Raw genomic sequence first — 25264 nt, forward strand, 5'->3', positions numbered from 1 at the left:
GAGCAGGATAAGCAGTTTGGATAATGGATGGATGGATGGATGGATGGATGGATGGATGGATGGATGGATGGATGGATGGATGGATGGTAAATACTGTATATTTTAGATTTCACAGTCATGTTACACATCTTTCACTACTTACAAGTTGGCCAAATACTGGAACTAGAACTGGCAATGTGGCAGCGACACAACCTGCTCCTCCTCTGTGAACCTATAACACCCAGCAGCATCCAAGCTACACACCCCAAGTATTACCCTGGGCCATCCAAGTATTACGCTGAGCCATCCAAGTATTACGCTGGGCCATCCAAGTATTACGCTGGGCCATCCAAGTATTACGCTGAGCCATCCAAGTATTATCCTGGGCCATCCAAGTATTACGCTGAGCCATCCAAGTATTACGCCGAGCCATCCAAGTATTACGCTGAGCCATCCAAGTATTACGCTGAGCCATCCAAGTATTATCCTGGGCCATCCAAGTATTACGCTGAGCCATCCAAGTATTACGCTGGGCCATCCAAGTATTACGCTGAGCCATCCAAGTATTACGCTGAGCCATCCAAGTATTATCCTGGGCCATCCAAGTATTACGCTGAGCCATCCAAGTATTACGCTGGGCCATCCAAGTATTACACTGGGCCTTTCCAAATTTTAAATAAATTGTCTGATAGCCAACATGTTGAGTTTACATCTGCTTCATTTTTCACCATGAATAATTTATACTTACTGTTAACAAGTCTTAATTTTGAGTCTTGTGCAGTTAACGCAATGTGCTGTACACCGACAAAGAGTTTGTAAGAAATTAAAAAGAGAGGAATCACAGCTTCGTCCATATGGTTCATCTTTGAAAGACTCCATTTTTGCAAAAGCAAGGAGCCGCTTTGAATGTTTCCCCACAACCCTGAGAGCAGAATAAGCAGTTCAGACAATGGATGGATGGAATATTTCTCAGTGTTTGAAGTTACTGAGGATCTGTGCTTCGTCTACAGGCCTATAGGTCTATCAGCCATGCTTGGTCTACATGTCTACAGGTCTATCAGCCATGCTTGGTCTACTGGTCTACAGGTCTATCAGCCATGCTTGATCGACAGGTCTACAGGTCTATCAGCCATGCTTGGTCTACATGTCTACAGGTCTAACAGCCATGCTTGGTCTACATGTCTACAGGTCTATCAGCCATGCTTGGTCTACTGGTCTACAGGTCTATCAGCCGTGCTTGGTCTACTGGTCTACAGGTCTATCAGCCATGCTTGGTCTACTGGTCTATAGGTCTATCGCCGTGCTTGGTCGACAGGTCTACAGGTCTATCAACCATGCTTGGTCTACATGTCTACAGGTCTATCAACCATGCTTGGTCTACATGTCTACAGGTCTATCAGCCATGCTTGGTCTACATGTCTACAGGTCTATCAGCCGTGCTTGGTCGACAGGTCTACAGGTCTATCAGCCATGCTTGGTCTACTGGTCTACAGGTCTATCAACCATGCTTGGTCCACTGGTCTACAGGTCCATCAACAGTGCTTGGTCTACAGGTCTACAGGTCTATCAACCATGCTTGGTCTACATGTCTACAGGTCTATCAGCCATGCTTGGTCTACTGGTCTATAGGTCTATCGCCGTGCTTGATCGACAGGTCTACAGGTCTATCAACCATGCTTGGTCTACATGTCTACAGGTCTATCAGCCATGCTTGGTCTACTGGTCTATAGGTCTATCAGCCGTGCTTGATCGACAGGTCTACAGGTCTATCAACCATGCTTGGTCTACATGTCTACAGGTCTATCAGCCATGCTTGGTCTACTGGTCTACAGGCCTATCAGCCGTGCTTGGTCTACAGGTCTATCAGCCGTGCTTGATCGACAGGTCTACAGGTCTATCAACCATGCTTGGTCTACATGTCTACAGGTCTATCAGCCATGCTTGGTCTACTGGTCTACAGGTCTATCAGCCATGCTTGGTCCACTGGTCTACAGGTCTATCAACAGTGCTTGGTCTACAGGTCTACAGGTCTACAGGTCGATCAGCCGTGATCCCTCTACTGGTCTACAGGTCTATCAACCATGCTTGGTCTACCCGTCTACAGGTCTATCAACCATGCTCGGTCTGCTGGTCTACACATCTATCAACCACGCTTGGTCTACAGGTCTACAGGTCTAGCAGCTGTGCTCGGTCTACAGGTCTACAGGTCTAGCAGCCGTGCTTGGACAGGTCTATCGGCCTTTGATCGCTGGTGTCTGCTGGTGCAGATGCTGGTGAAGATAGAAAGGCTAGCTCAATTATTCCACACTGGAGACCAACGTGGAGGAAAAGGACGGCAGCCAAACATGCTGTCCATCATGGACCTCCTCCCACCCTGCTGAGACGCGCTGATGAGATGTTGCAGGTTCATTAGCAACAGCCTGCTAAGTGCAACAAGGCACAATTTAAGAGGTCTTTGTTCCTATGACCTCCTATGACCTCCGAGGCCCTCCTTAACAATTTCCCCTCATAGCACAACCATGGGGCGGCACGGTGGTGCAGTGGTTAACGCAGTCGCCTCACAGCAAGAAGGTCCTGAGTTCGAGCCCCGGGGTAGTCCAACCTTGGGGGGGTCGTCCCGGGTCGTCCTCTGTGTGGGGTTTGCATGTTCTCCCCGTGTCTGTGTGGGTTTCCTCCGGGGGCTCCGGTTTCCTCCCACAGTCCAAACACATGTAGGTCAGGTGAACTGGCCGTGCTGAGTAGTCCCTAGGCGTGAATGCAATCGAAATGTCCATCGTCATCTTGATGAGCTTTTTGTCAACTCATACAGGGTAAAAGTTGTGTAATTTTAGATTTCCATACTTTCATGTCCGACACAACTTCACCCACTCTGCCCCTTCGTTTAAGGAGAGGACACCCGGCGGTGCTGTCGCCTCCATATAGGCGACCCAGCTCCAAAAGTAGACCTCGATCTCTGATGTGCATTTTCTTTAAGATGGGTCCATCCAACTGGGGACCGGGGTTCGCGCCCCGGTCTCGTCAGATCCGACTATGGCCGGACTCGACGAAGCAGCAATAATTGGCAGAGCTGTCTCGGGGAGGGGGGGGCGGAGTCGGCTTGTGGTCGTCATATGAATGCGTCTCCGGGTGTGTCAGAAAAGCAGTGGTTCGGCCTGGAGTCGCGACTCCTTCCAGACTGCCGGCCGGAGAGGTGCGGTTGGCGAACGCATGCAGTACGAGGGTGGGTGTCCGAACTAAAATAGGGGATCGATTGGCCACTAAATTGGGAGAAAAAAAGGGAAAAAAACAGAAATAAAAATGATTACAAAATTAAAAAAAAAAAAAAATGATGGTCCATCCACTGAGCTTTTGATTTGGTAGTCTACTCATAATGTAAAGTACTAATCTGGCCCTTTAGCCGAGCGGTTAGTGACGTCGCCTTGTGGTGCAGTACACCTCGTATCGAATCCCGCACCGGGCAAGAAAATAACCGGTTACATTGGTGGCAGCGGTGGGATCCGGAAGTGTGCAGATCCTCAGAAGTCTCTTTGGAGCGCGGGAAGAACAAAGCGCGAGGGTGCACTTCCGGGGAGGGTGACGACTGTAAACTACTAATAAGACACGTTAGTCCCCTAGTTAGCTAACGGGTCTGACCCTTTAGCCGAGCGGTTAGTGACGTCGACTTGTGGTGCAGTAACACCCCGTATCGAATCCCGCACCGGGCAACAAAATAACCGGTTATATTAACGTAAATTATCCAAATTTTTTTTTATTCTTTCAATATTTCATTACCTCGGTACTCTTGAATACACGTAAGTACCTCGAAATTTGGAGAAAAAAACGCGCCTATTCTTTTTTTTATTTTTTATTGTTTGCTTGTTTGTTTGTTTGTTTGTTTTCAAATCAATGTCGATTTAATCAAAACGAAAAACTATAGAAACGGGTAAGCGGGGCGGTACCAGGCAAGTGCGCGTGTCAGTTTCCACCCGTACAACAAAGAGCGGCGCACCGGAAGTCGGAGCGGCGTGTTGACGGGTCCGCTTTCAAAATGGACGACGCGGCAGAGGGGCGATGGGCAAGTTTACCTGTTAAACTTCATGAAAACATTTTGCAAACCCTCGACGAATGCAACTACGTGTACATGACACCGGTGCAGGTAACGGAGTCCTCAGTGTCGTGGGTCCGATTCCCCGCTGTGCTTCCAGTCGTGGCTTGCCTGTTGACCGCTTGTGTCCTCTTTTATTCCAGTCTGCGTGTATTCCGCTTTTCATGAGCAACAAAGACGTGGCTGCCGAGGCGGTAAGTGGGATGTGAGCTACTAAAACTAGATATTCTCCTCCTTAAAACTAGTTTTATTCACCTCGTTGGTCTTCCAGCCAGCGTTATTGTCCACCTAGCCCCCATGTGTGAACCCCCCCCCCCCCCATCTCAGCCTAATAGACGGGCTCATATCTGGGGCTATTGTCGACGTAAATAGATGACGAGTTTTGTCCCCGAACAAGTCTTCTATCTCCACAGTACCCAGTTCCAACTTGTAAATATTGTGTTTCGTAAACTAATGTTTACCATGTTCCCTGCATGAGATGGTTTCCCCGAACCTTTGTGTTGTTTCTCCAAGCCCAGCTAAATATCCTGTCATCATAGGTCTTATCATCTGTGGGGTAAAACTGTGGAAGTCTGAGCGTGAAAAGTACAAACATTACGCAGTTCACCAAGTAAAAAGGGCTGATCATCAAGAGATACAGGGATGTCGAAGAGTTGTGTTAACTGTCTACTAGTACTACTTTCGGCTGCTCCCGTTAGGGGGCGCCACAGCGGATCATCTTGTTTCCATCTCTTCCCGTCCTCTGCATCTTCCTCTGTCACACCAGCCACCCGCATGTCCTCCCTCACCACATCCATAAACCTCCTCTTTGGCCTTCCTCTTCTCCTCTTCCCTGGCAGCTCCATATTCAGCATCCTTCTCCCAGTATACCCAGCATCTCTCCTCCACACATGTCCAAACCATCTCCATCTTGCCTCTCTTGCTTTGTCTCCAAACCGTCCAACCTGAGCTGTCCCTCTAATATACTCGTTCCTAATCCTGTCCTTCTTCATCACTCCCAGTGAAAATCTTATCATCTTCATCTCTGCCACCTCCAGCTCCACCTCCTGTCTTTTCATCATTGCCACTGTCTCCAAACCATACAACATAGCTGGTCTCACAACCATCTAGTAAACCTTCCCTTTAACTCTTGCTGGTACCCTTCTGTCACAAATCACTCCTGACACTCTTCTCCACCCACTCCACCCTGCCTGCACTCTCTTCTTCACCTCTCTTCTGCACTCCCCGTTACTTTGGACAGTTGACCCGAAGTATTTAAACTCATACGCCTTCGTCACCTCCACTCCTTGCATCCTGACCATCCCACTGTCCTCCCTCTCATTCACACATATGTATTCCATCTTGCTCCTACTCACTTTCATTCCTCTTCTCTCCAGTGCATACCCCCACCTGTCCAGGCTCTCCTCCACCTGCTCCCTACTCTCACTACAGATCATAATGTCATCTGCAAACATCATAGTCCACAGAGACTCGTGTTAAATGTCTTAAGTTTTATTTATCTCTAAACATTTCTTGTAATTTCTTTTTCTTCATTTCTCTTTCTGTTACTCCAAGTGGATATCTGGGTTGTATATAGCACAGCTGTTTATTCTTGGTGCATGACATTACGATAGTTTTTATTTTTTTCTTTCTCTTGTTTTTCTTATTGTTCACAGTAGGTGAGTTTGTATTGTGCAGCACAACTTGCGTTGAATGTGAACTACACAGTACAGTGGGGATTGAGTTTCAGATATATAGTAGCTGAATTAACTTAAGAGTAGGTGAGAAGGGGCAGGAAAAAACAAGTGTATACTTCATTCTACTCCTTTTCCAGCATGTAACAAATAATCTGATGCATACGGAGATTTGTTCGCCAAGTTTGATGTGTGGATTTGTTGATCGTTTCAGATTATTGGCAAAGGGCTTATCTGTATGTTCTGTCCTGCTTGTTTTCATGTTTGAAATAAACCGTCATTCATTAATAAATCATCATTCATTCACAGGTGACTGGAAGCGGAAAAACACTTGCCTTTGTAATTCCCATAATAGAGATTCTTCTGAAAAGAGAAGAAAAGCTCAAGAAAATGCAGGTATTACTCTGATAATCTCCACAACTGCTTCTGCCTTGTAGGTAAGGCTAAGCTGAGCTGCCATCGCACCATGTGGTTATTAGCACTCGGCTGCTGGTATCCCACACTGCCACCAAATGCTCAAACCATATGTACACTGGCTGTCCCATATTACTCCTGTTCATAGTATATTCACAACAGTCCAACCCATGTCAACATTATTTTCCTGGGGTCCGCGGTGGTGTAGCGGTCTAAGCATCGGCTCTGTGTCGATGCAGTTGCCCACTGGGGACTGGGGTTCGCGCCCCGGTCTCGTCAGATCCGACTATGGCCGGACTCGACGAAGCAGCGATCATTGGCAACGCTGTCTTCGGGAGGGGGGCGGAGTCGGCTTGTGTTCGTCACGTGAATGCGTCTCTGTGTGTGTCGGAAAAACAGTGGTTCGGCTTGGAGTCGCCTTGTCACGAAAGTGGCGAGGCGGTCTCCTTCGAGACTGCCGGCCGGAGAGATGCAGTTGGCGAACGCATACAGTGCGAGGGTGGGTGTTTGAATTAAAATAGGGATCGATTGGCCACTAAATTGGGAGAAAAAAGGGAAAAATCAGAAATAAATTTATAAAAAAAAAAAAAAAACATTATTTTCCTGTACAGTACTCATATCACTCGGGACTCAGTCAAGTATTCTCTATTTCTGCTTCTGATTTATTTTTACTGGCAATCCAAAGCTGTGTTGATAGACAGACTAACAGGGATGGGGTGCATAGGTTAAAGAAGAAATCTCCCATTAGCTGAGATTTGATCCTTTTTTAATGTTGTACTTTTATTTTGATGCTTGTGCACTGTCATCGTGTGTGCAAATTTAACTAGCCAATCAAACTGATCCTTACTCAGCTTCCTCTTGTTTTTCACATACTAACCATGAACATTTGTAAAATTGGGAGAAAGGTATAAACTCAGGGTTGCTCTCTCTGACTGGGTTGTGCGTTTGCAGGTTGGTGCTCTGGTGATAACGCCTACCAGAGAGCTGGCACTTCAGATCAGTGAAGTGATGGAGCAGTTCATTCATAAGTTTTCTCAGTTTAGGTAGGTTGGGTGTTTTTGTAGATATTTTATTTATTTGGACAAAGCACTTTTTGTCATTTCCATTGACATTTTAATGTTGTGAATCTTTGGATTGTCTTTAATTTTGTAGCTTTTCTCTCTTTTTCAGCCAAATTCTACTCATCGGTGGAAGTAACCCTCTAGAGGACGTGGAGAAATTTAAGAAACATGGGTGAGCAATGTTCTGTGTCAGTGTCAAAGCAAAATGAGTGGAGTTGTGTAACCATCAGATTCAACACATCGAGTGACGACTGGAGAGGATAATGTCATACCTGTGTTTCCCTGTTTCAGGGCGAATATCATGATCGCAACACCGGGCCGCCTGGAGGACATGTTCAGGAGGAAGGCAGATGGTCTCGACTTGGCAAACTTAGTCAAGAGTCTGGATGTGCTGGTTCTGGATGAGGCAGACAGACTACTGGACATGGGTTTTGAGGCCAGGTACAACACAATTAAAATCATTAAAGGGTAAATTTTGTTCAGCTGTGTAAATAAAAAAAAAACCAAGGAACAGTTTTCATTGGAAAACTTGGAAAAAGAATGAAAACTGATTTTCATTGCGGCACAGTGGTTAGCACAATCGCCTCACAGCAAGAGGGTCCTGGGTTCGAGCTCCCGGGGTAGTCCAACCTTGGGGGTTGTCCCGGGTCGTCCTCTGTGTGGAGTTTGCATGTTCTCCCCGTGTCTGCATGGGTTTCCTCCCACAGTCCAAACACATGTAGGTCAGGTGAATCGGCCGTACTAAATTGTCCCTAGCTATGAATGTGTGTGTGTGTGTGTGTGTGATGGCCTGGCGGCCTGTCTAGGGTGTCTTCCTGCCTGCCGCCCAATGACTGCTGGGATAGGCTCCAGCATCCCCACGACCCTGACAGCAGGATAAGCGGTTTGGATAGTGGATGGATGGATGGATGGGTGGAGTTTTCATTGAGCTCAAGAAATAAGATCAGTGAGCATTTTTTTTTTATAATTTGTTGGGCATCTCACCAACAAAGGCCTTCTGTCCCTGTCCAGTCTGAACGCCATTCTGAGCTTCCTGCCCAAGCAGAGGCGCACGGGCCTGTTCTCGGCCACTCAGACCCGGGAGCTGGAGAAGCTGGTCAGGGCGGGCCTGAGGAACCCTGTGCGCATCACCGTCAAAGAGAAAGGCGTGGCCGCTTCTGTTGTCCAGAAAACTCCTGCCAGGCTGTGCAACTACTACAATGTAGGTTGTTGGTGTCACACACACACACACACACACACACACACACACACACACAATGACGTCCCAGTCTGAAAGTTCTTACCGACATAAAGCTCTGTACTCACTACACAATTATCACTATGGCAACGAGCATAGTACAATGTTTAGTAACTCTGTAATCTTTAAATTAGAACGGATCCTATTGTGTCTTTTCAGATTTGTAGGACAGAGGACAAGTTCAACAATCTCGTGGCGTTTCTTAGACAACACAAGCACGAGAAGCAGCTGGTGTTTTTCAGGTATGCTCCTGCCAATGCTTTTAATCACCGAAACTGTTGTTGGTTTTGGCATGCAATTATTAAATGAGGGGGGGCGTCCAGGTGGCGTGGCGGTCTATTCCGTTGCCAACCAACACCGGGATCGGCGGTTCAAATCCCCATGTTACCTCCAGCGTGGTCGGGCGTCCCTACAGACACAATTGGGGTGGGAAGCTGGATGTGGGTATGTGTCCTGGTCACTGCACTAGCGCCTCCTCTGGTTGGTCAGGGCGCCTGTTCGGGGGGGGGGCTGGGAGGAATAGCGTGATCCTCCCACGTGCTACGTTCCCCTGGTGAAACTCCTCACTGTCAGGTGAAAAGAAGCGGCTGGCGACTCCACATGTATCGGAGGAGGCATGTGGTAGTCTGCAGCCCTCCCCGGATCGGCAGAGGGGGTGGAGCAGAGACCGGGATGGCTCGGAAGAGAGGGGTAATTAGCTGGATACAATTGGGAGAAAAAAAGGGGGGATCAAAAAAAAAGTTAATAGATGAGGGGAGACTTTTTTTTTCTCAACCCCCCCACCCCCTTTTTTCTTTTTTTCTCTCCCCAATTGTATCCGGCCAATTACCCCACTCTTTTTTGAGCCGTCCTGGTCACTGCTCCACCCGCTCTCTGCTGATCTGGGGGGCACCCTGACCGACCAGAGGAGGCGCTAGTGCAGTGACCAGGACACATACCCACATCCGGCTTCCCACCCGCAGACACGGCCAATAGGGAAGGTCTGTAGGGACGCCCGACCAAGCTGGAGGTAACACGGGGATTCGACCCGGCGAGCCCCGTGTTGGTAGCCAACAGAATAGACCGCCACACCACCCGGACGCCCTAAAAAAAAAGAAAAAGATTAAATGAGGGGAGAGCTAATGTTGTCCGTCTCTCAGCACGTGTGCCTGTGTGGACTACTTTGGCCGGGCTCTGGAGACCCTTGTGAAGAACGTCACGATCCACTGTATCCACGGCAAGATGAAAAACAAGCGGAACAAGATTTTTGCCGATTTTCGGGCTGTGAAAAGGTGAGAGTCACATACCCCATGGTATAAGAAGGGGGATTTCTATTTTTTTCTATTTGAATGGCCTGACACCCATTTATTGATTTGTGCTGCAGTGGGATTCTGGTGTGCACCGATGTCATGGCCAGGGGCATTGATATCCCTGACGTAAACTGGGTACTGCAGTATGACCCGCCCAGCAGTGCAAGGTAAGAGAACAGTAGACCTGGCAGTTGTTCTGGGCTGTGTTTTGTTGCCCCGAACTTCGTAAAAAGTGCTGCACTTTTCATTCCAGAAATGAGGAGCTTTGAAGCGAAGGCCCGTTTAATGACCAGAGTTTTAAAGCCGTGAACTGCCGTTTCGGTTTGTTCCTCTTTACTCATCTGTAGTTTCTGTCTTCACCTCAGTGCCTTCGTACATCGATGTGGCCGCACAGCACGGATTGGTAATCAAGGCAACGCCCTTGTTTTTCTACTGCCAATGGAGGAGTCCTATGTCAACTTCTTGTCCATCAACCAGAAGGTCAGTCCGTCTGCTTGGAACTATTTATTTCTGTAACACAGATGCTGGTTAGAGCAGCGCAGTGGTTAGCGTGGTCGCCTCACAGCAAGAAGGGTCTGGGTTCGAGCCCCGGGGATAGTCCAACCTTGGGGGTCGTCCCGGGTCGTCCTCTGTGTGGCGTTTGCATGTTCTCCCCGCGTCTGCGTGGGTTTCCTCCAGAATATCTTGATACGGGTCTAAGATGGTAGAACAGATTGCCCTCATGATGAACTCAACAATAAGCAACATGCATCATATGCTCTGTTTGAGGTAGAAAATCTACACTTTTTCTTGCGTCTGGAGGGAAAACGCACACTAAGATCAACCCTCCCTACTTATCATGGGAACGACTACCAACACGGGGATCGCCAGTTCAAATCCCCGTGTTACCTCCGGCTTGGTCGGGCGTCCCTACAAACACAATTGGCCATGTCTGCAGTTGGGAAGTCAGATGTGGGTATGTGTCCTGGTCGCTGCTCTAGCGTCTCCTCTGGTCAGTCGGGGTACCTGTTTGGCGGGGGGGAGGAGAATAGTGTGATCCTCCCACGCGCTGCGTCTCCCTGGTGAAACGCCTCACTGTCAGGTGAAAAGAAGTGGCTGTTGACTCCACATGTATGGGAGGAGGCTTGTGGTAGTCTGCAGCCCTACCCGGATCAGCAGAGGGGGTGGAGCAGAGACCGGGACGGCTCGGAAGAGTGGGGTCATTGGCAAAAGTACAGTTGGGGAGAAAAAGGGGAGGGAGATCCAGAAAAAATGTAAATAGTTTCTCACACATTTTCCATCACGTATTGTTTCTTGCCTTCCCTCTAGTGCCCACTCAAGCAGATGCCCCCTATACATGATGTTGTGGACGTCCTGCCCAAAGTGAAAGCCATGGCTCTGGCAGACCGTGCCATGTTTGAAAAGGGAATGAGGGCCTTTGTCTCTCACGTGCAGGCCTACGCCAAACACGAATGTAGTCTCATCTTCAGGGTCAAAGGTAAGATTCATCATTTAGAAGTCACTTCATGAAACTCTTCAGTTAAATATAGTTAATTACTAAAGAATTACTAAATGGGCAGCACGGTGGCACAGTGGTTGGCACGGTCACCTCACAGCAAGAAGGCCCCGAGTTCGAGCCCCGGGGTCGTCCAACCGGGGGGGGGGGGGGGGGGTGTCCTGTGTGTGGAGTTTGCATGTTCTCCCCGTGTCTGTGTGGGTTTCCTCTGGGGGCTCCAGTTTCCTCCCACAGTCCAAAGACATGTAGGTCAGGTGACTCGGCTGTACTAAATTGTCCCCAGGTGTGAAAAAGTGTGTGTGGGGGGGGGGGCTGTGATGGCCTGGCAGCCTGTCCAGCTTGTCTCCCCACCTGCCGCCCAGTGACTGCTGGGATGGGCTCTGGCACCCCCGCGACCCTGGGGGCAGGAAAAGCGGTTTGGAGGATGGATGGATGATTACTAAACATGTTTCACTTGAAGCTTTTGTGACTTTGTTCCGTATCCAGATTTAGACTTCGCCTCTCTGGCCTGTGGCTTTGCCCTCCTTCGGATGCCTAAGATGCCTGAAATCAGGGGCAAAACGTTCCCCGAGTTCGCTAGGACGACGGTGGACACAGACACTATCCGCTACAAGGACAAGAACAGAGAGCGACAGAGGCAGAAGAAGCTGGCCGAGCTGAGAGAGAAAGGCAGGACACAGCCACCCAGAAAGAACTTCGCCAAGAACAAAGCCTGGTCCAAACAGAAGAGCAAGAAGGAGCGCCGGAAAAAGCTGGCTGCAAAGAGGAAGCGGGATGAGGTATTCCAGCGACCGAAAACCCCACTGAAACAGTTTGACACTTGGTGTTGGTTTACTACATATTCATGGTGTTGTTAAACCGCTGTGTGTCTGCAGGACTCGGGTGTGTATGAGGAAGACATGACCGAGCTGTTAAACGACACCCGTCTGCTGAAGAAACTGAAGAAAGGACAGATCAGTGAGGACGACTTTGACAAACAAATAAGTGAACAAAAACCAAAACAGAAAGCAGCATCACATACGAGCACCATCTCCGAAGACAAAGATGTGTGAACGGCTGACCATTCTGTCCGGCGTCCTCGCCAGGTCGGCCGCCTTCTGCTTGTCATATAGCTGGACACACAACAAAACAGTGTCTTTGATTGACTTTTGCTGCAGGTATTAAAGGGACCCACACTCTCGGTTTTGCTCTATAATGATTTTTATTTGAGCATGGTGGCACACAGTTATAAATAAAGTTTGATGAGTTCATCACTGACGGCAGACGGCGTGAGAACTCCCAGGTCCGTGAAGAGGAGCGTGATGAGGGAAGGAGGCGTATAATCAATCATAGGATGCTCCTCTGACAGATTCTCTGTTTTTTGCAGGGTGTCGGCCTTGTACTGGGGTAGAGAGTAAGAAATGTTACGGTCTCTGAAATCTAATGGACAGAGATAGTGATAAAGCAGCATAAACATGAAGTTAGAGCCCGCCTAGGGCCAGGCCTTAATTACTGTGTGTTAATTTTATATATATATATCATTTATAATAATATAAAAACAAATAATATAAAAATATAAATATATACTATGTATATAAATATAATACAAAAAATATAACTTAATTCTAATTTTAGTTATAATTAATTACTATGTTAATTATAATATATAATTTATAATATAAGGACAATTATAAAAATATAAAAATAATATTCTCATTATAGTTATTAATTATAGTTATAATTATGTTACTTATATATAATTGTATATATATTTTATATATATTATATAATTGTAATATGATTACTATAATTATATTTAATTATCATTGTCATCATCAGGTCGCGTATCCTCGGATGGCTCTGACCCCCTCACGCCACCCGTCTCTATCCTGCATAGCAGCTGGAAGAGCCTCAGGTGGATCGAGACGGATCAGATGGAAAAGAGGTCGGCCCTCTTTTAGCCGAGCGGTTAGCGACGTTGCCTCGCGGTGCAGGACGTCGTCGGGTGAATTCCGCAGCGGGCGGGAATATGCTCGCGTACAGTTAATTACAATTACCTTGAATTTAGCTGGGACGTCTTGCTGGTTGAGTGGATACAGCCGAACAAACTTGAAACTCTCCGCCACGACGTAGAAGGGCTTGTTGTGAGCTTTCGAACAGACCGCCATCTGATAGGTACCGATCTGGTTGAGTTAAGACATCATGCTTTATATGTTCATCTAATGATGCAACAGCAAACTGCTTCACTTCACCCATGTGGCGAAGTGTTAAAGTTCCTATATAAGTGATTATGTAGCATGAGACTGTCCCGTCACCAACCTTATTGATTATCCCCCCGCTCTCCACGACTCCTTCTGCCCCGACAATAACAAGGTCTACTTTCTCCAGGACGTACCTGTGACAACACAAACACAACACTGTGCATAAATATGTTACCATTTCGTTCAGCGACACTTTTATCCAGAGATGAGAGTTAGTACAGCACAAGCAAGGATGTAGTCAGGAGACAACGACGCAAGGAAGTGCCAAAAAACTGACTGAACTGCTCTTAAAGGAGGAACGCCGGTTTGAACGGGGAGTCAGAGAGGCCGTCTATGTGAAGAGGGAACGACCACCCCTGAACTGAGGGAGGGCTAAGAGTACATCTGTCACCATCTTACCATGCTGTGATTGCAACTATTCCCCAACCCTCTGTGAACAGTACACATGGCCATTGTAACTCTAGTTAATGGTCATGCCCATATTTGATCACGAGACTGGTCGTTGGTTTGGGTCGTTATGCGGCTGTATTGTTTATAAGGGTGGGGGTACCTGCAGTCAGGTGTGTCCAGCTGAACTGACTCAACTTTCTTTGACGTTATTATTAAATGTTGTTATTATTGGGGCGTCCGGGTAGCACAGTGGTCTATTCCGTTGCCTACCAACATGAGGATCGCCAGTTCGAATCCCCGTATTACCTCCGGCTTGGTCAGGCGTCCCTACAGACACAATTCGCCGTGTCTGCGGGTGGGAAGCCGGACGTGGGTATGTGTCCTGGTCGCTGCGCTAGCGCCTCCTCTGGTCGATCGGGGCGCCTGTTGGGCGGGGGAGGGGGTGATCCTCCCACACGCTACGTCCCCCTGGTGAAACTCCTCACCGTCAGGTGAAAAGAAGCAGCTGGTGACTCCACATGTATGGGAGGAGGCATGTGGTAGTCTGCAGCCCTCCTCGGATCGGCAGAGGGGGTGGAGCAGCGACCGGAAAGAGTGGGGTAATTGGCACAAGTATAATTGGGGAGAAAAAAAGGGGGGGGAATCCCAAAAAATATGTTATTATTATTATTTGATGTTATGATTATTGAATATGTTGTTTTTGTTATTAATAAACATGTTATTATTCTTGTTCTATGTTAAGTACACTGAGAGCCACGAAACCGGAGTCAAATTCCATGCATGTGCAAACCTACATGGCCAATAAACCTGATTCCGATTCTGAAGTACCATCCAGTTCTTAATGCATCTATTGATGAAAAGACGTGGTAATTCTTTTGCCGTACTCCAGAGGAAGCAAATAAGAAGCCCAATTAAGACAACAAGCAAGTACAATGACCCATACCCCTGACAGTGTAGTAACCCATCAGTGGTGGCTGTTAAGAATCTGGTCCATCTTGCAGTTGCCATAATTAATATGTTAACGACCTAAATAGCTGTTGCAGGGTTAAATGTGCAAGTGTAGATATGTCTTGGGGTTATCAAGTGAATGCTTTCACCAATTACACATTGTGCCCACAGCACCCCCAACAGTGAATGTCGTGGAACTATCTTTCTCTCTGTGTATTCCAAATTCCACCTAGCTGGGTTGCTGATCTGAGGACAGTCTGGTAAGCATCACCCGACAGTTTTCCTTAACATTGAATGAAAGAATGAAAGCCACTTAATTTTGACATTGTATTCTTACAATGAATCTGTTTTCTGCATTTAACACATCCTATTGTATAGGCGCAGTGGGAAGCTGCAGCGCAACCCAGCCACTGAGGATGCACAAGCCGGTGCATTCTTAGTGCCGGTCCCAAGCCCGGATAAATGGGGAGGGGTGCATCAGGAAGGGCATCCGGCGTAAAATCTTTGCTAAATCAAATATGCAGATCATAAATCAGATTTCCATACTGGATCAGTCGAGGCCCAGGTTACCAACGACTGCCACTGGTACTGTTGGCCAGTAGGGTGCCGGTGGAAACTATGCTACTGTTGGGTGAAGGAGAAGGCATGTGCAGAGGCAGCGAGAGAGGAGGAAGGGTAAAAGTGTGAAGGTGAGAGTTGGAACTTTGAATGTTGGCCCTATGACTGGTAAAGGGAGAGAGCTGGCTGACATGATGGACAGAATGTAGATATACTGTGTGTGCAAGAGACCAGGTGGAAGGGGAGTAAGGCCAGGAGAATTAATTCTGAAGGAAGAATATGTCAAGAGTGTGCTGGAGGTGAAGAGAGTGTCAGAAAGACTGATGAGTATGAAGCTGGAAATCGAAGGTGTGATGATGAATGTTATCAGCGCATATGCCCCGCAAGTTGGGTGTGATGAAAGAGAAAGAAGAATTCTGGAGTGAGTTGGATGACATGGTGGAGAGGGTACCCAAGGAGGAGAGAGTGGTGATTGGAGCGGACTTCAATGGACATGTTGGTGAAAGGAACAGAGGTGATGAGGAGGTGATGGAAAGGTATGGTGTCAAGGAGAGAAATGAGGAAGGACAGATGGTGGTGGATTTTGTGAAAATGATGGAAATGGCTGTGGTGAATACATATTTCAAGAAGAGGGAGGAACACAGGGTGACGTACAGGAGTGGAGGAAAGTGCACACAGGTGGACTATATCTTATGTAGTGGGAGTGATCTAAAAGGGATTGGAGACTGCAAGGTGGTGACAGGGGAGAACGTAGCTAGGCAGCATCGGATGGTGGTCTGTAGGATGACTTTGGAGACCAAGAAGAGGAAGAGAGTGAAGGCAGAGCCGAAGATCAAATTGTGGAAGTTGAAGAAGGAAGACTGTTGTGTGGAGTTTAGGGAGGAGGTAAGACAGGCACTGGGTGGTAGTGAAGAGTTGCCGGATGGCTGGACAACCACTGCAGAAATAGTGAGGGAGACAGCTAGGAAGGTACTTGGTGTGTCATCAGGACAGAGGAAGGAAGACAAGGAGACTTGGTGGTGGAATGAGGAAGTACAGCAAAGTATACAGAGGAAGAGGTTGGCAAAGAAGAAGTGGGATAGTCAGAGAGATGAAGAAAGTAGACATGAGTACAAGGAGACGCAGCGTAAAGTGAAGAGAGGGGTGGAAAAGGCAAAGGAAAAGGTGTATGCTGAGTTGTATGGGGGGTAGACACTAAGGAAGGAGGAAAGGACTTGTACCGATTGGCTAGACAGAGGGACCAAGCTGGGAAGGATGTGCAGCAAGTCAGGGCGATCAAGGATAGAGATGGAAATGTGCTGACAAGCGAGGAGAGTTTGCTGAGAAGGTGGAAGGAGTACTTTGAGGGGCTGATGAATGAAGAAAATGAGAGCGAGAGAAGGTCGGAGGAAGTGAGGGCAGCTATGAAGAGGATGAAGAGTGGAAAGGCAGTTGGTCCTAATGACATACCAGTGGAAGCATGGAGGTGTTTAGGAGAGATGGCAGTGGGGTTTTTAACTAGCTTGTTTAACACAATCTTGGAAAGTGAGAGGATGCCCGAGGAGTGGAGAAGCATACTGGTACCGATTTTCAAGAACAAGGGTGATGTGCAGAACTATAACAACTACATAGGTATAAAGTTGATCAGCCACAGCATGAAGATATGGGAAAGAGTAATAGAAGCTAGGTTAAGAGGAGAGGTGATGATCAGCGAGCAGCAGTATGGTTTCATGCCATGAAAGAGCACCACAGATGTGATGTTTGCTTTGAGAGTGTTGATTGACAAGTATAGAGAAGGCCAGAAGGAGTTCGATTGTGTCTTTGTAGATTTAGAGAAAGCATATGACAGGGTGCCAAGAGAGGAGGTGTGGTATTGTATGACGAAGTCAGGAGTTGCAGAGAAGTATGTAGGAGTGGTGCAGGATATGTATGAGGGCAGTGTGACAATGGTGAGGTGTGCGGTAGGAATGACAGATGGGTTCAAGGTGGAGGTGGGATTACATCAAGGATCGGCTCTGAGCCCTTTCTTGTTTGCAATGGTGATGGACAGGTTGACGGACGAGATCAGGCAGGAGTCTCCATGGATGATGATGTTCGCGGATGAAATTGTGATCTGTAGTGAGAGTAGTCTTGATGCATGCTCAGTATTAACCCTAGCATGCATGTCTTTTTGACGGTGGGAGGAAACTGGAGCACCCAGAGGAAACCCACGCAGACATGGGGAGAACATGCAAACTCCACACAGAAAGGACGTGGGATGGCCTGGGGTTCGAACCCAGGACCTTCTTGCTGTGAGGCAACGGTGCTAACCACTGGGCCACCGTGCTGCCATGTTGCCATACTTAGTACAGCAATGCAACGTTACTAGAGAATGCGTGTATTAAGAGAGGGGCACAGACCCTGGCTGGGGTAAGAGTAGAGCAGATGTATGTTTGTCTGAGTGTGCACATGGTGTTGAGTAGTTCTGAAGCAGAATTCAGACAAGCAGTAGAGCAACATGAAATCTGGATTGCATGAGACAAACCTGATAATGAATTAGCAATGTCAATCATCTAAGTCTTGACGCTAAATATTTACCCTACGGCTGCATCCAGTACTACCGTCACCGGAACATTGAGTTTTCTCAGGGCTTCTGCCATCTGTTGCCTAAAAAACATGAAATGAAAAAACAATCAGTAAGAGTCTAGATAAAGGTGAGTTTCTATCTGTACAGCACATTCCCAGCAACAAGGCCATTCAAGTTGCTTTACATAAAATATAAAAGGCACTGAGACATGTAAAGGCAACAAAAAGACCATTTAAATACAAATAAAAGATAATAAAATAAGCTAAGATATAAAACGGGAGTAAAAGTTACATTTCCAGATCCCAACACAGGGATCGTCGGTTCGAATCTCCTTGTTGCCTCCGGCTTGGTCGGGCGTCCCTACAGACACAATTGGCCGTGTATGCGGGTGGGAAGCCGAATGTGGGTATGTGTCCCGGTCGCTGTACTAGCGCCTCCTCTGGTCGGTCGGGGCACCTGTTTGGGGGCGGGGGCTGGGGAGAATAGCGTGATCTTCCCACGCGCTACGTCCCCCTGGTGAAACTCCGCATGGTCGGGTGAAAAGAAGCGGCTGGCGACTCCACAAGTATGGGAGGAGGCATGTGGTAGTCTGCAGCCCTCCCCGGATCGGTAGAGGGGGTGGAACAGAGACCGGGACGGCTCGGAAGAGTGGGGTAATTGGCACAAGTACAATTGGGGAGAAAAGGGGGGGGAGGGTGGAAGGCTTGATATGGGCCTAAAATTGTTCATTAGTGAAGTGTCTAGATCAGGGGTCTCACTTGACAGGTGGTCTTATGGAGGAGGACCGGTGCAATAAGGATGAAGAAAAAACTGTTCGCCTATATAACCTTCACATCGTTTGTTTCACTATTCTTTAACATTTTCTCAGAGTTTCCACATGAATGGGTAACTATGTACATAGTGTAGCCTGGCCTCGGTCTACATAGTATTTAGTCTACTTCTTACTTCTTCTGCTGACACAGGTGAGGCACATTTGCTTCCAGGGACAGGCTAGTGGACACCCTGAGGACAGCAATTCATTTATGATGTTTGCTTACTTTTAATCGAAAGGGTGAGATCGCGGATACAAGTGGCTGAAATGAGTTTCCTCCGTTGGGTGTCTGGGCTCAGCCTTAGAGATAGGGTGAGGAGCTCAGACATCCGGAGGGAGCTCGGAGTAGAGCCGCTGCTCCTTCCCATCGAAAGGAGCCAGTTGAGATGGTTCAGGCATCTGATCAAGATGCCTCCTGGGCACCTTCCTTTGGTGGTTTACTGGGCACGTCCAACTAGGAGGAGACCCCGGGGGTAGACCCAGAACTCGCTGGAGGGACTACATGTCCAATCTGGCCTGGGAACGCCTTGGGATCCCCCAGGAGGAGCTGGAGGGCGTTGCTGGGGAGAGGGACGTCTGGAGTGTCCTACTTAGCTTGCTGCCACCGCGACCCCACCCCGAAGAAGCGGCTGATGATGAATGAATGAATGAGTTTGTCTTTCAGCTACAATCCTAAATCCAACTCACATTCCCAAGCATTAGGGCACTACTAATCAAATACTAAAAGCTAGATATCCACCACCGTTCCCAGGCCAGATTGGACATGTAGTCCAATCTGGCCTGGGAACGCCTTGGGATCCCCCAGGAGGAGCTGAAGGGCGTTGCTGGGGAGAGGGATGCCTGGAGTGCCCTACTTAGCTTGCTGCCACCGCGACCTGAACCTGGAAAAGTGGCTGAAGATGAGATGAGAGATGAGAAGCTTACTTTTAATCTTTGACCATGTATGACCTATACCACGTATTGCTTAGAGAGATGCTTAAAGTCCGTGTGTAACAGAACAAAGGCAGTCTTCTAAAGCGTCTCTTCCATGTGAACAAATAAAGGCCTGTTGTTAACCATCGGCTGATAGCGGAGGAATGTATGGGAGACTCGCTGAGCGTGGCATGTCTGTACAAAATAATTGGAGAAACGGCCTTGGTGGGACGTGAGCTGGAAAACATGAGATAAGGAGGGGAGGAACAGACAACTGCCCTATAAGAGAGACTGGACTGGACTGACCGGCGCGCATTCAAGCATCTAGGCTCGAACCCGTCTGGTCATGAACGTATTATATCCAAGTGTGACAATACTGTAAGAGATTTCTGTCTCGCTAGTTTAATGTCAGAGTGGAATTAAATAATTGCCACGACAGTTTATTAAAGCTCATAGTTGAGGACAGTTTCTCACACAGTTAAGTGCTGCAGAAAAGACACATGACCTGCCTGAACAGTTTGGACAACTGTGGGAATGTTTTGGGAAGCTGTCTGAGAAACTGTCCAAGCATCTCCTGCTTTCCTTGTGCCTCTCTGAACTTTGCCTTGAGCTCAGTGTTGCACTGCAAGTCTGTGAGCTCCATGTGACGTGCTGGGAGCACGGTCCACGCCAAAGGAGAAGGGGTCAGGAAATAACTGGAAAGTGCTGCTGTGAGTTTTAAATTAGGAAAAGCGAAGCTCAAACTCCTGCTGCAGATTGTCAATGGCAGTCACATGCTCATCAGCATTGACTCTGGCACCATCATCAATAACTGACTGGCATGTTGGGAAGTGGACCAATCTTTTCTCTGTGAGCTGTGTTTTCCATAATCTGAGTTTCACAGAGAAGGCTTTCGCACTATCAAATACTGCAGTGACAAGTTGGTCTGCCCCCTGCAGTTCTAAATGAAGAGTGTTAAGTGCCTATGTGATATCAACTAAGAAAGCTAAATCCATGAGCCATTTGGGATCATCAAGCTCAGCACCATGTAGGCTGACAGAACTGACAGAGTTGTAAACCCCTTGATCTGATGTAATTAATGCATTTCACCACAACAGTCATAGCGTGCCTGCTGGTGAATGATGCAGAGCAATGTAATTGCGGGATCTCATTCTCTTCCTCCAGTTTTCTTTGAATCAGTGCTACAAGCCCATTTTTTCTTCCCGTCATTGACGGGGCACCGTCAGTGGTGAGTCCAGCCAATTCATTCCAGGGTAGACCAGTTGCATTGCACAGCAGCTGAAATATATCTTTGGCTGTAGTCTTTCCCTGCACTGGATATAAAGTCAGCAGTTCTTCTGTTAACTCAAAACGGTCATTGAGACCCCTTACAAATACAGCGAGCTGAGCACTGTCACTCACATCTGTGCTTTCATCAAGTGCCAAAGAATAGTTTGCTTTACTGCACAACTGTCTGTAAATGTCGCCTGACACGTCGCTGAGCCGTTCTACTATTGTATTTGGGCTGAGAGTGATGTTTCCCAGTAAAGATGCCTTCTCCGGGGAAATGATATTCGCTACCTGCAGCATGCAGCCTCTCAAAACGGTCCCTCCCTAAGTGGTGTGCCAGCCTTCCCTATCACCTCGCTCACCACATATAGCTAGCTTCAACAGCTGCATCACAGTCTCGTTTGGCTCTGTGAAAACAGTTCTGCTGACAGGACAGAATGTTTTGAAAGTGTGCCGTCTTTCTCTCCCTCTCCTCGCCTTTGAACCGATCATACTCCTTTATTACACTACTACCACTCTCGACCTCTAGGACTACTCTCTACCTCTACTACTACTCTCTATCTCTACTACTACTACTCTCTATCTCTACTACTACTACTACTCTCTACCTCTACTACTACTCTCTATCCCTGCTACTACTCTCTATCTCTACTACTACTACTACTCTCTACCTCTAGGACTACTCTCTAACTCTACTACTACTCTCTATCTCTACTACTACTCTCTACCTCTACTACTACTCTCTATCCCTGCTACTACTACGCTCTATCTCTACTACTCTCTACCTCTACTACTACTCTCTATCTCTACTACTACTACTACTATCTACCTCTACTACTACTCTCTATCCCTGCTACTACTACGCTCTATCTCTACTACTCTCTACCTCTACGACTACTCTCTATCTCTACGACTACTACTCTCTATCTCTACTACAACTACTCTCTACCTCTACTACTACTACTCTCTACCTCTACTACTACTCTCATCTCTAGCTCTACTACTACTACTACTCTCTACCACTACTCTCTATCTCTACTACTACTACTCTCTACCACTACTCTCTATCTCTACCACTACTACTCTCTATCCCTACTACTCTCTACCTCTACTACCACTCTCTACCTCTACGACTACTCTCTATCTCTACTACTACTACTACTCTCTACCTCTACTACTACTCTCTACTACTACTACTCTCTATCTCTACTACAACTACTCTCTACCTCTACTACTACTCTCTATCTCTACTACTGCTACTCTCTACCTCTACTACTACCCTCTATCTCTACTACTACTCTCTATCTCTATTACTACCACTCTCTATCTCTACGACTACTCTCTATCTCTACTAATAATACTCTCTACCTCTACTACTACTACCTCTAATACTACTCTCTATCTCTACTACTACTACTCTCTACCTCTACTACTACTCTCTATCTCTACTACTAGTCTCTATCTCTACTACTACTACTCTCTATCTCTACTACTCTCTACCTCTACTACCACTCTCTACCTCTACTACTACTACTCTCTACCTCTATTACTACTCTCTCTCTACTACTTCTCTCTATCTCTACCACTACTACTCTCTCTCTCTACTACTACTACTCTCTACCTCTACTACTACTCTCTATCTCTACTACACACTACTACACCACTACATACTCCGACATTACACTACTAAACTGCATGTTCAGTAGTGTAATGTTGCTTCAGATTGAAACCCTTCAGGACGGCCACTTTTCCCTTGCAAATTAGACAGATCACGGACACATTAAATTCAGTAGTCACACGTCCACTTGTCTTGGAACTGTCGGTACTCCTGGTCAACTTTTCTTTTGGCTTTTGAAAGTGACATTTTTACCAAACATCTGCAAGCAGTGACAGTAATTTATGTTAGCAAGCCCACGTGAGATGTTTCACAGTGGGCTAGCCTACTGGGTTTATGTACTCGCATTGCCTCGCTACAGTGTGTGTGTGTGGGGGGGGGGGCAATAGAGCGAGTGCTGCAAAACTAACATTAGGCTACATCATCTGCAACTGGCCTCACATCTAAATACTTAGAAACAGTAAAAAAAACAAACAGGAAAGTAGTATGCAAAATGGACACGCGGTCCGGCTCTCTTAATAAATCATGGGCCAGACAACACTGCCTCCAGCTCGCAGGCCGGTAGTTTCCCTCATAGCACCTGACACTGGGCCGGATCCACCCACGGTCCGGCAGATCCGCATAGGAATCACATCCACCCAAAGACTGCCCCCCGCCTCTGGCTAGAGTGTGGCCTCCTAAAGTATTGGCCCGCTGTGCAAAAAGACACTGGGGCAGATCCGTGCCAGTTGCTGCGATACATCCGGCCCGGATCTGGCCCAGTTTCATTTGCTGTCTGGGTTGAGACCCCTGGTCTAGATCATTGATCCTGTTGGCATAATATCAGAGAACAGGAAGCAACTCACCCCGCTGCGTCAGGCTGAGATTCAGTAACATAGACAGAGAAGCGTTTTTTCTCAGCTGCAGCTTTCTCCAGAACTCTGAGCACTACTCTGGAGTACGAGTGAGTCAGGATTTTCTGCAGTAAAACACAAGACAACACATGAGGGGGAAAAAAAAATCAAGGAAAAACAGACAAAACTTTTCATTAAGGTTTGCCCACATTTCATATGAAAAAGCACAACTATACATTTGCCAGTGCTATCTATGTATGACACATTAAATAACCAATAATTAATGACAATAGCACCACTCACCGCGCCATCTTTGATGAAGGTGTGGCAGAGCTTGGCCACCTTAGTTCTGAACAGTAAAATCTTCTCTAGAAACAGTTCTCCCCTCTCCTCCATCACTTTTTTACAGCATGACAGATCCTGAGACACAAAATTTAGTGGTGAGGCCCACAGTCAGTCTCAAATGTGGCCTCTGAGCTCTGGAATATCCACCACCATGTGTCTTGATTTCCTTTTCCATATGTAAACAGTATAGTTACCCATCCATCCATCCATTATCCGAACCGCTCATCCTGCTCTCAGGGTCGCGGGGATGCTGGAGCCTATCTCAGCAGTCACTGGGCAGCAGGCAGGGAGACAACCTGGACAGGCTGCCAGGGTGTCTCCCCGCCAACACACACACACACACACATTCATACCTAGGGACAATTTAGTACGGCTGATTCACCTGACCTACATGTCTTTGGACTGTGGGAGGAAACCGGAGCCCCCGGAGGAAACCCACACAGACACGGGGAGAACATGCAAACTCCACACAGAGGACGACCCCCAAGGTTGGACTACCCCAGGGCTCGAACCCAGAACCTTCTTGTTGTGAGGCCACCGTGCTGCCCAGCGTAGTTACCCGAGTTGTGATACTATGTGTTTTGCATGAATAGTGTGTCTACAAGGCGCAGGCTTGTTTTTGATGTGACCCGCTTGTCAGAACATCGGTATGTGTCAGTGCAGGGAAATCCCAGTCCAGCGAACCTTGTATTCCAGCGACGTGAGACTTATGAAACGCAGGAAGAGCTCGCCACCTGAGGAGACCGCCACAGAGGAGTCCACCCGAGTCAAGCAGTCTGTAGCCGACGTCAGGTTCTCTCTCAGTCCCTGGAGCGTCTCTCCTAGGAGGAGGGTTAGATAAGTAGTGACCAAGCCGGGCTAACGTTTTGCAGTGTCGACATTTATAACGGACAGGCAGAAGGGAGCAATACAAAAGAAAAACGTATAGTGTTCACGACAATGAATCTGTTGCAAATCGTGAAGTGAGTACAGACCTTCGTCTCTCTTGAGGAACTCCAGCAGGGTGCGGATGGCGGCTACAGCGGAAGCCATGTCCGAGTCCTTCCTCATCTGGGTCCTGAAATACTCCACCAGTTCTAACAGCAGGGCCATTGGTTAGAGCGGGTCAGAAAAACAAGTTCGCGGTGGCGAGGGTTATTTTAGGGGACATTGCTTGGGATGACGACGAGAGAGAGAGAAATTACCTTCTTCGTTCATCTTGGAAATAAAGCCACTCCAAACGGCTGGCCAAGACTCTTCCCCAGCTGCAGTCAAAGCGAATCGCGCCCAGCCTTCAACACAACGCCGGCAATTTATCTCGGGGCCGCAGCCTTCTGCGAACGCAACAACATCTGTCTAACAGCAGCGCCGGTCGGGACGTTCCCTCATCCTTCTGTTGCTGCGAGTGGTTGTGTCGCGGGTTGATGACGTAGTTTTAGCCGCGTTTAAGCGGGGGGGGGGTCCATTTTGTGGTTTTGAGGTTTTTACGTAATTGTGTGGCTTTCTAGTAGTTTTCCCTATTTATTCAAATACGAACATTCGATTTTTTTTGTCTAAGTATGTATGTTTTGGTATCAAAACTCAAGT

At 47.6% G+C, this 25264-nt stretch overlaps 2 protein-coding genes across 2 annotated transcripts; one reads left to right on the top strand and one right to left on the bottom strand.

Moving 5' to 3' along the window:
* The first annotated feature begins 4006 nt into the window (after positions 1–4006).
* On the top strand, positions 4007–12412 carry ddx55 (DEAD (Asp-Glu-Ala-Asp) box polypeptide 55). Its single transcript, XM_056290570.1, has 14 exons — positions 4007–4114; positions 4207–4257; positions 6046–6132; positions 7102–7193; positions 7321–7383; positions 7503–7652; positions 8223–8412; positions 8608–8690; positions 9588–9719; positions 9812–9904; positions 10103–10217; positions 11046–11214; positions 11719–12011; positions 12108–12412. The coding sequence occupies exons 1-14, from the start codon at positions 4007–4009 to the stop codon at positions 12282–12284; spliced, it is 1803 nt and encodes a 600-aa protein (XP_056146545.1). The 3' UTR covers positions 12285–12412.
* Positions 12413–25077, bottom strand: eif2b1 (eukaryotic translation initiation factor 2B, subunit 1 alpha). Its single transcript, XM_056290571.1, has 9 exons — positions 24883–25077; positions 24673–24774; positions 24383–24519; positions 23657–23773; positions 23366–23478; positions 17925–17993; positions 13531–13606; positions 13269–13394; positions 12413–12613 (listed from the first exon to the last, which is right to left on the bottom strand). Exons 1-9 carry the CDS (start codon positions 24893–24895, stop codon positions 12458–12460), a joined length of 909 nt encoding a protein of 302 aa, XP_056146546.1. The 5' UTR covers positions 24896–25077; the 3' UTR covers positions 12413–12457.
* Between the last annotated feature and the right edge of the window lie 187 nt (positions 25078–25264).

This window comes from Lampris incognitus, chromosome 12, assembly GCF_029633865.1.
Source record: "Lampris incognitus isolate fLamInc1 chromosome 12, fLamInc1.hap2, whole genome shotgun sequence".
Taxonomy (NCBI): domain Eukaryota; kingdom Metazoa; phylum Chordata; class Actinopteri; order Lampriformes; family Lampridae; genus Lampris; species Lampris incognitus.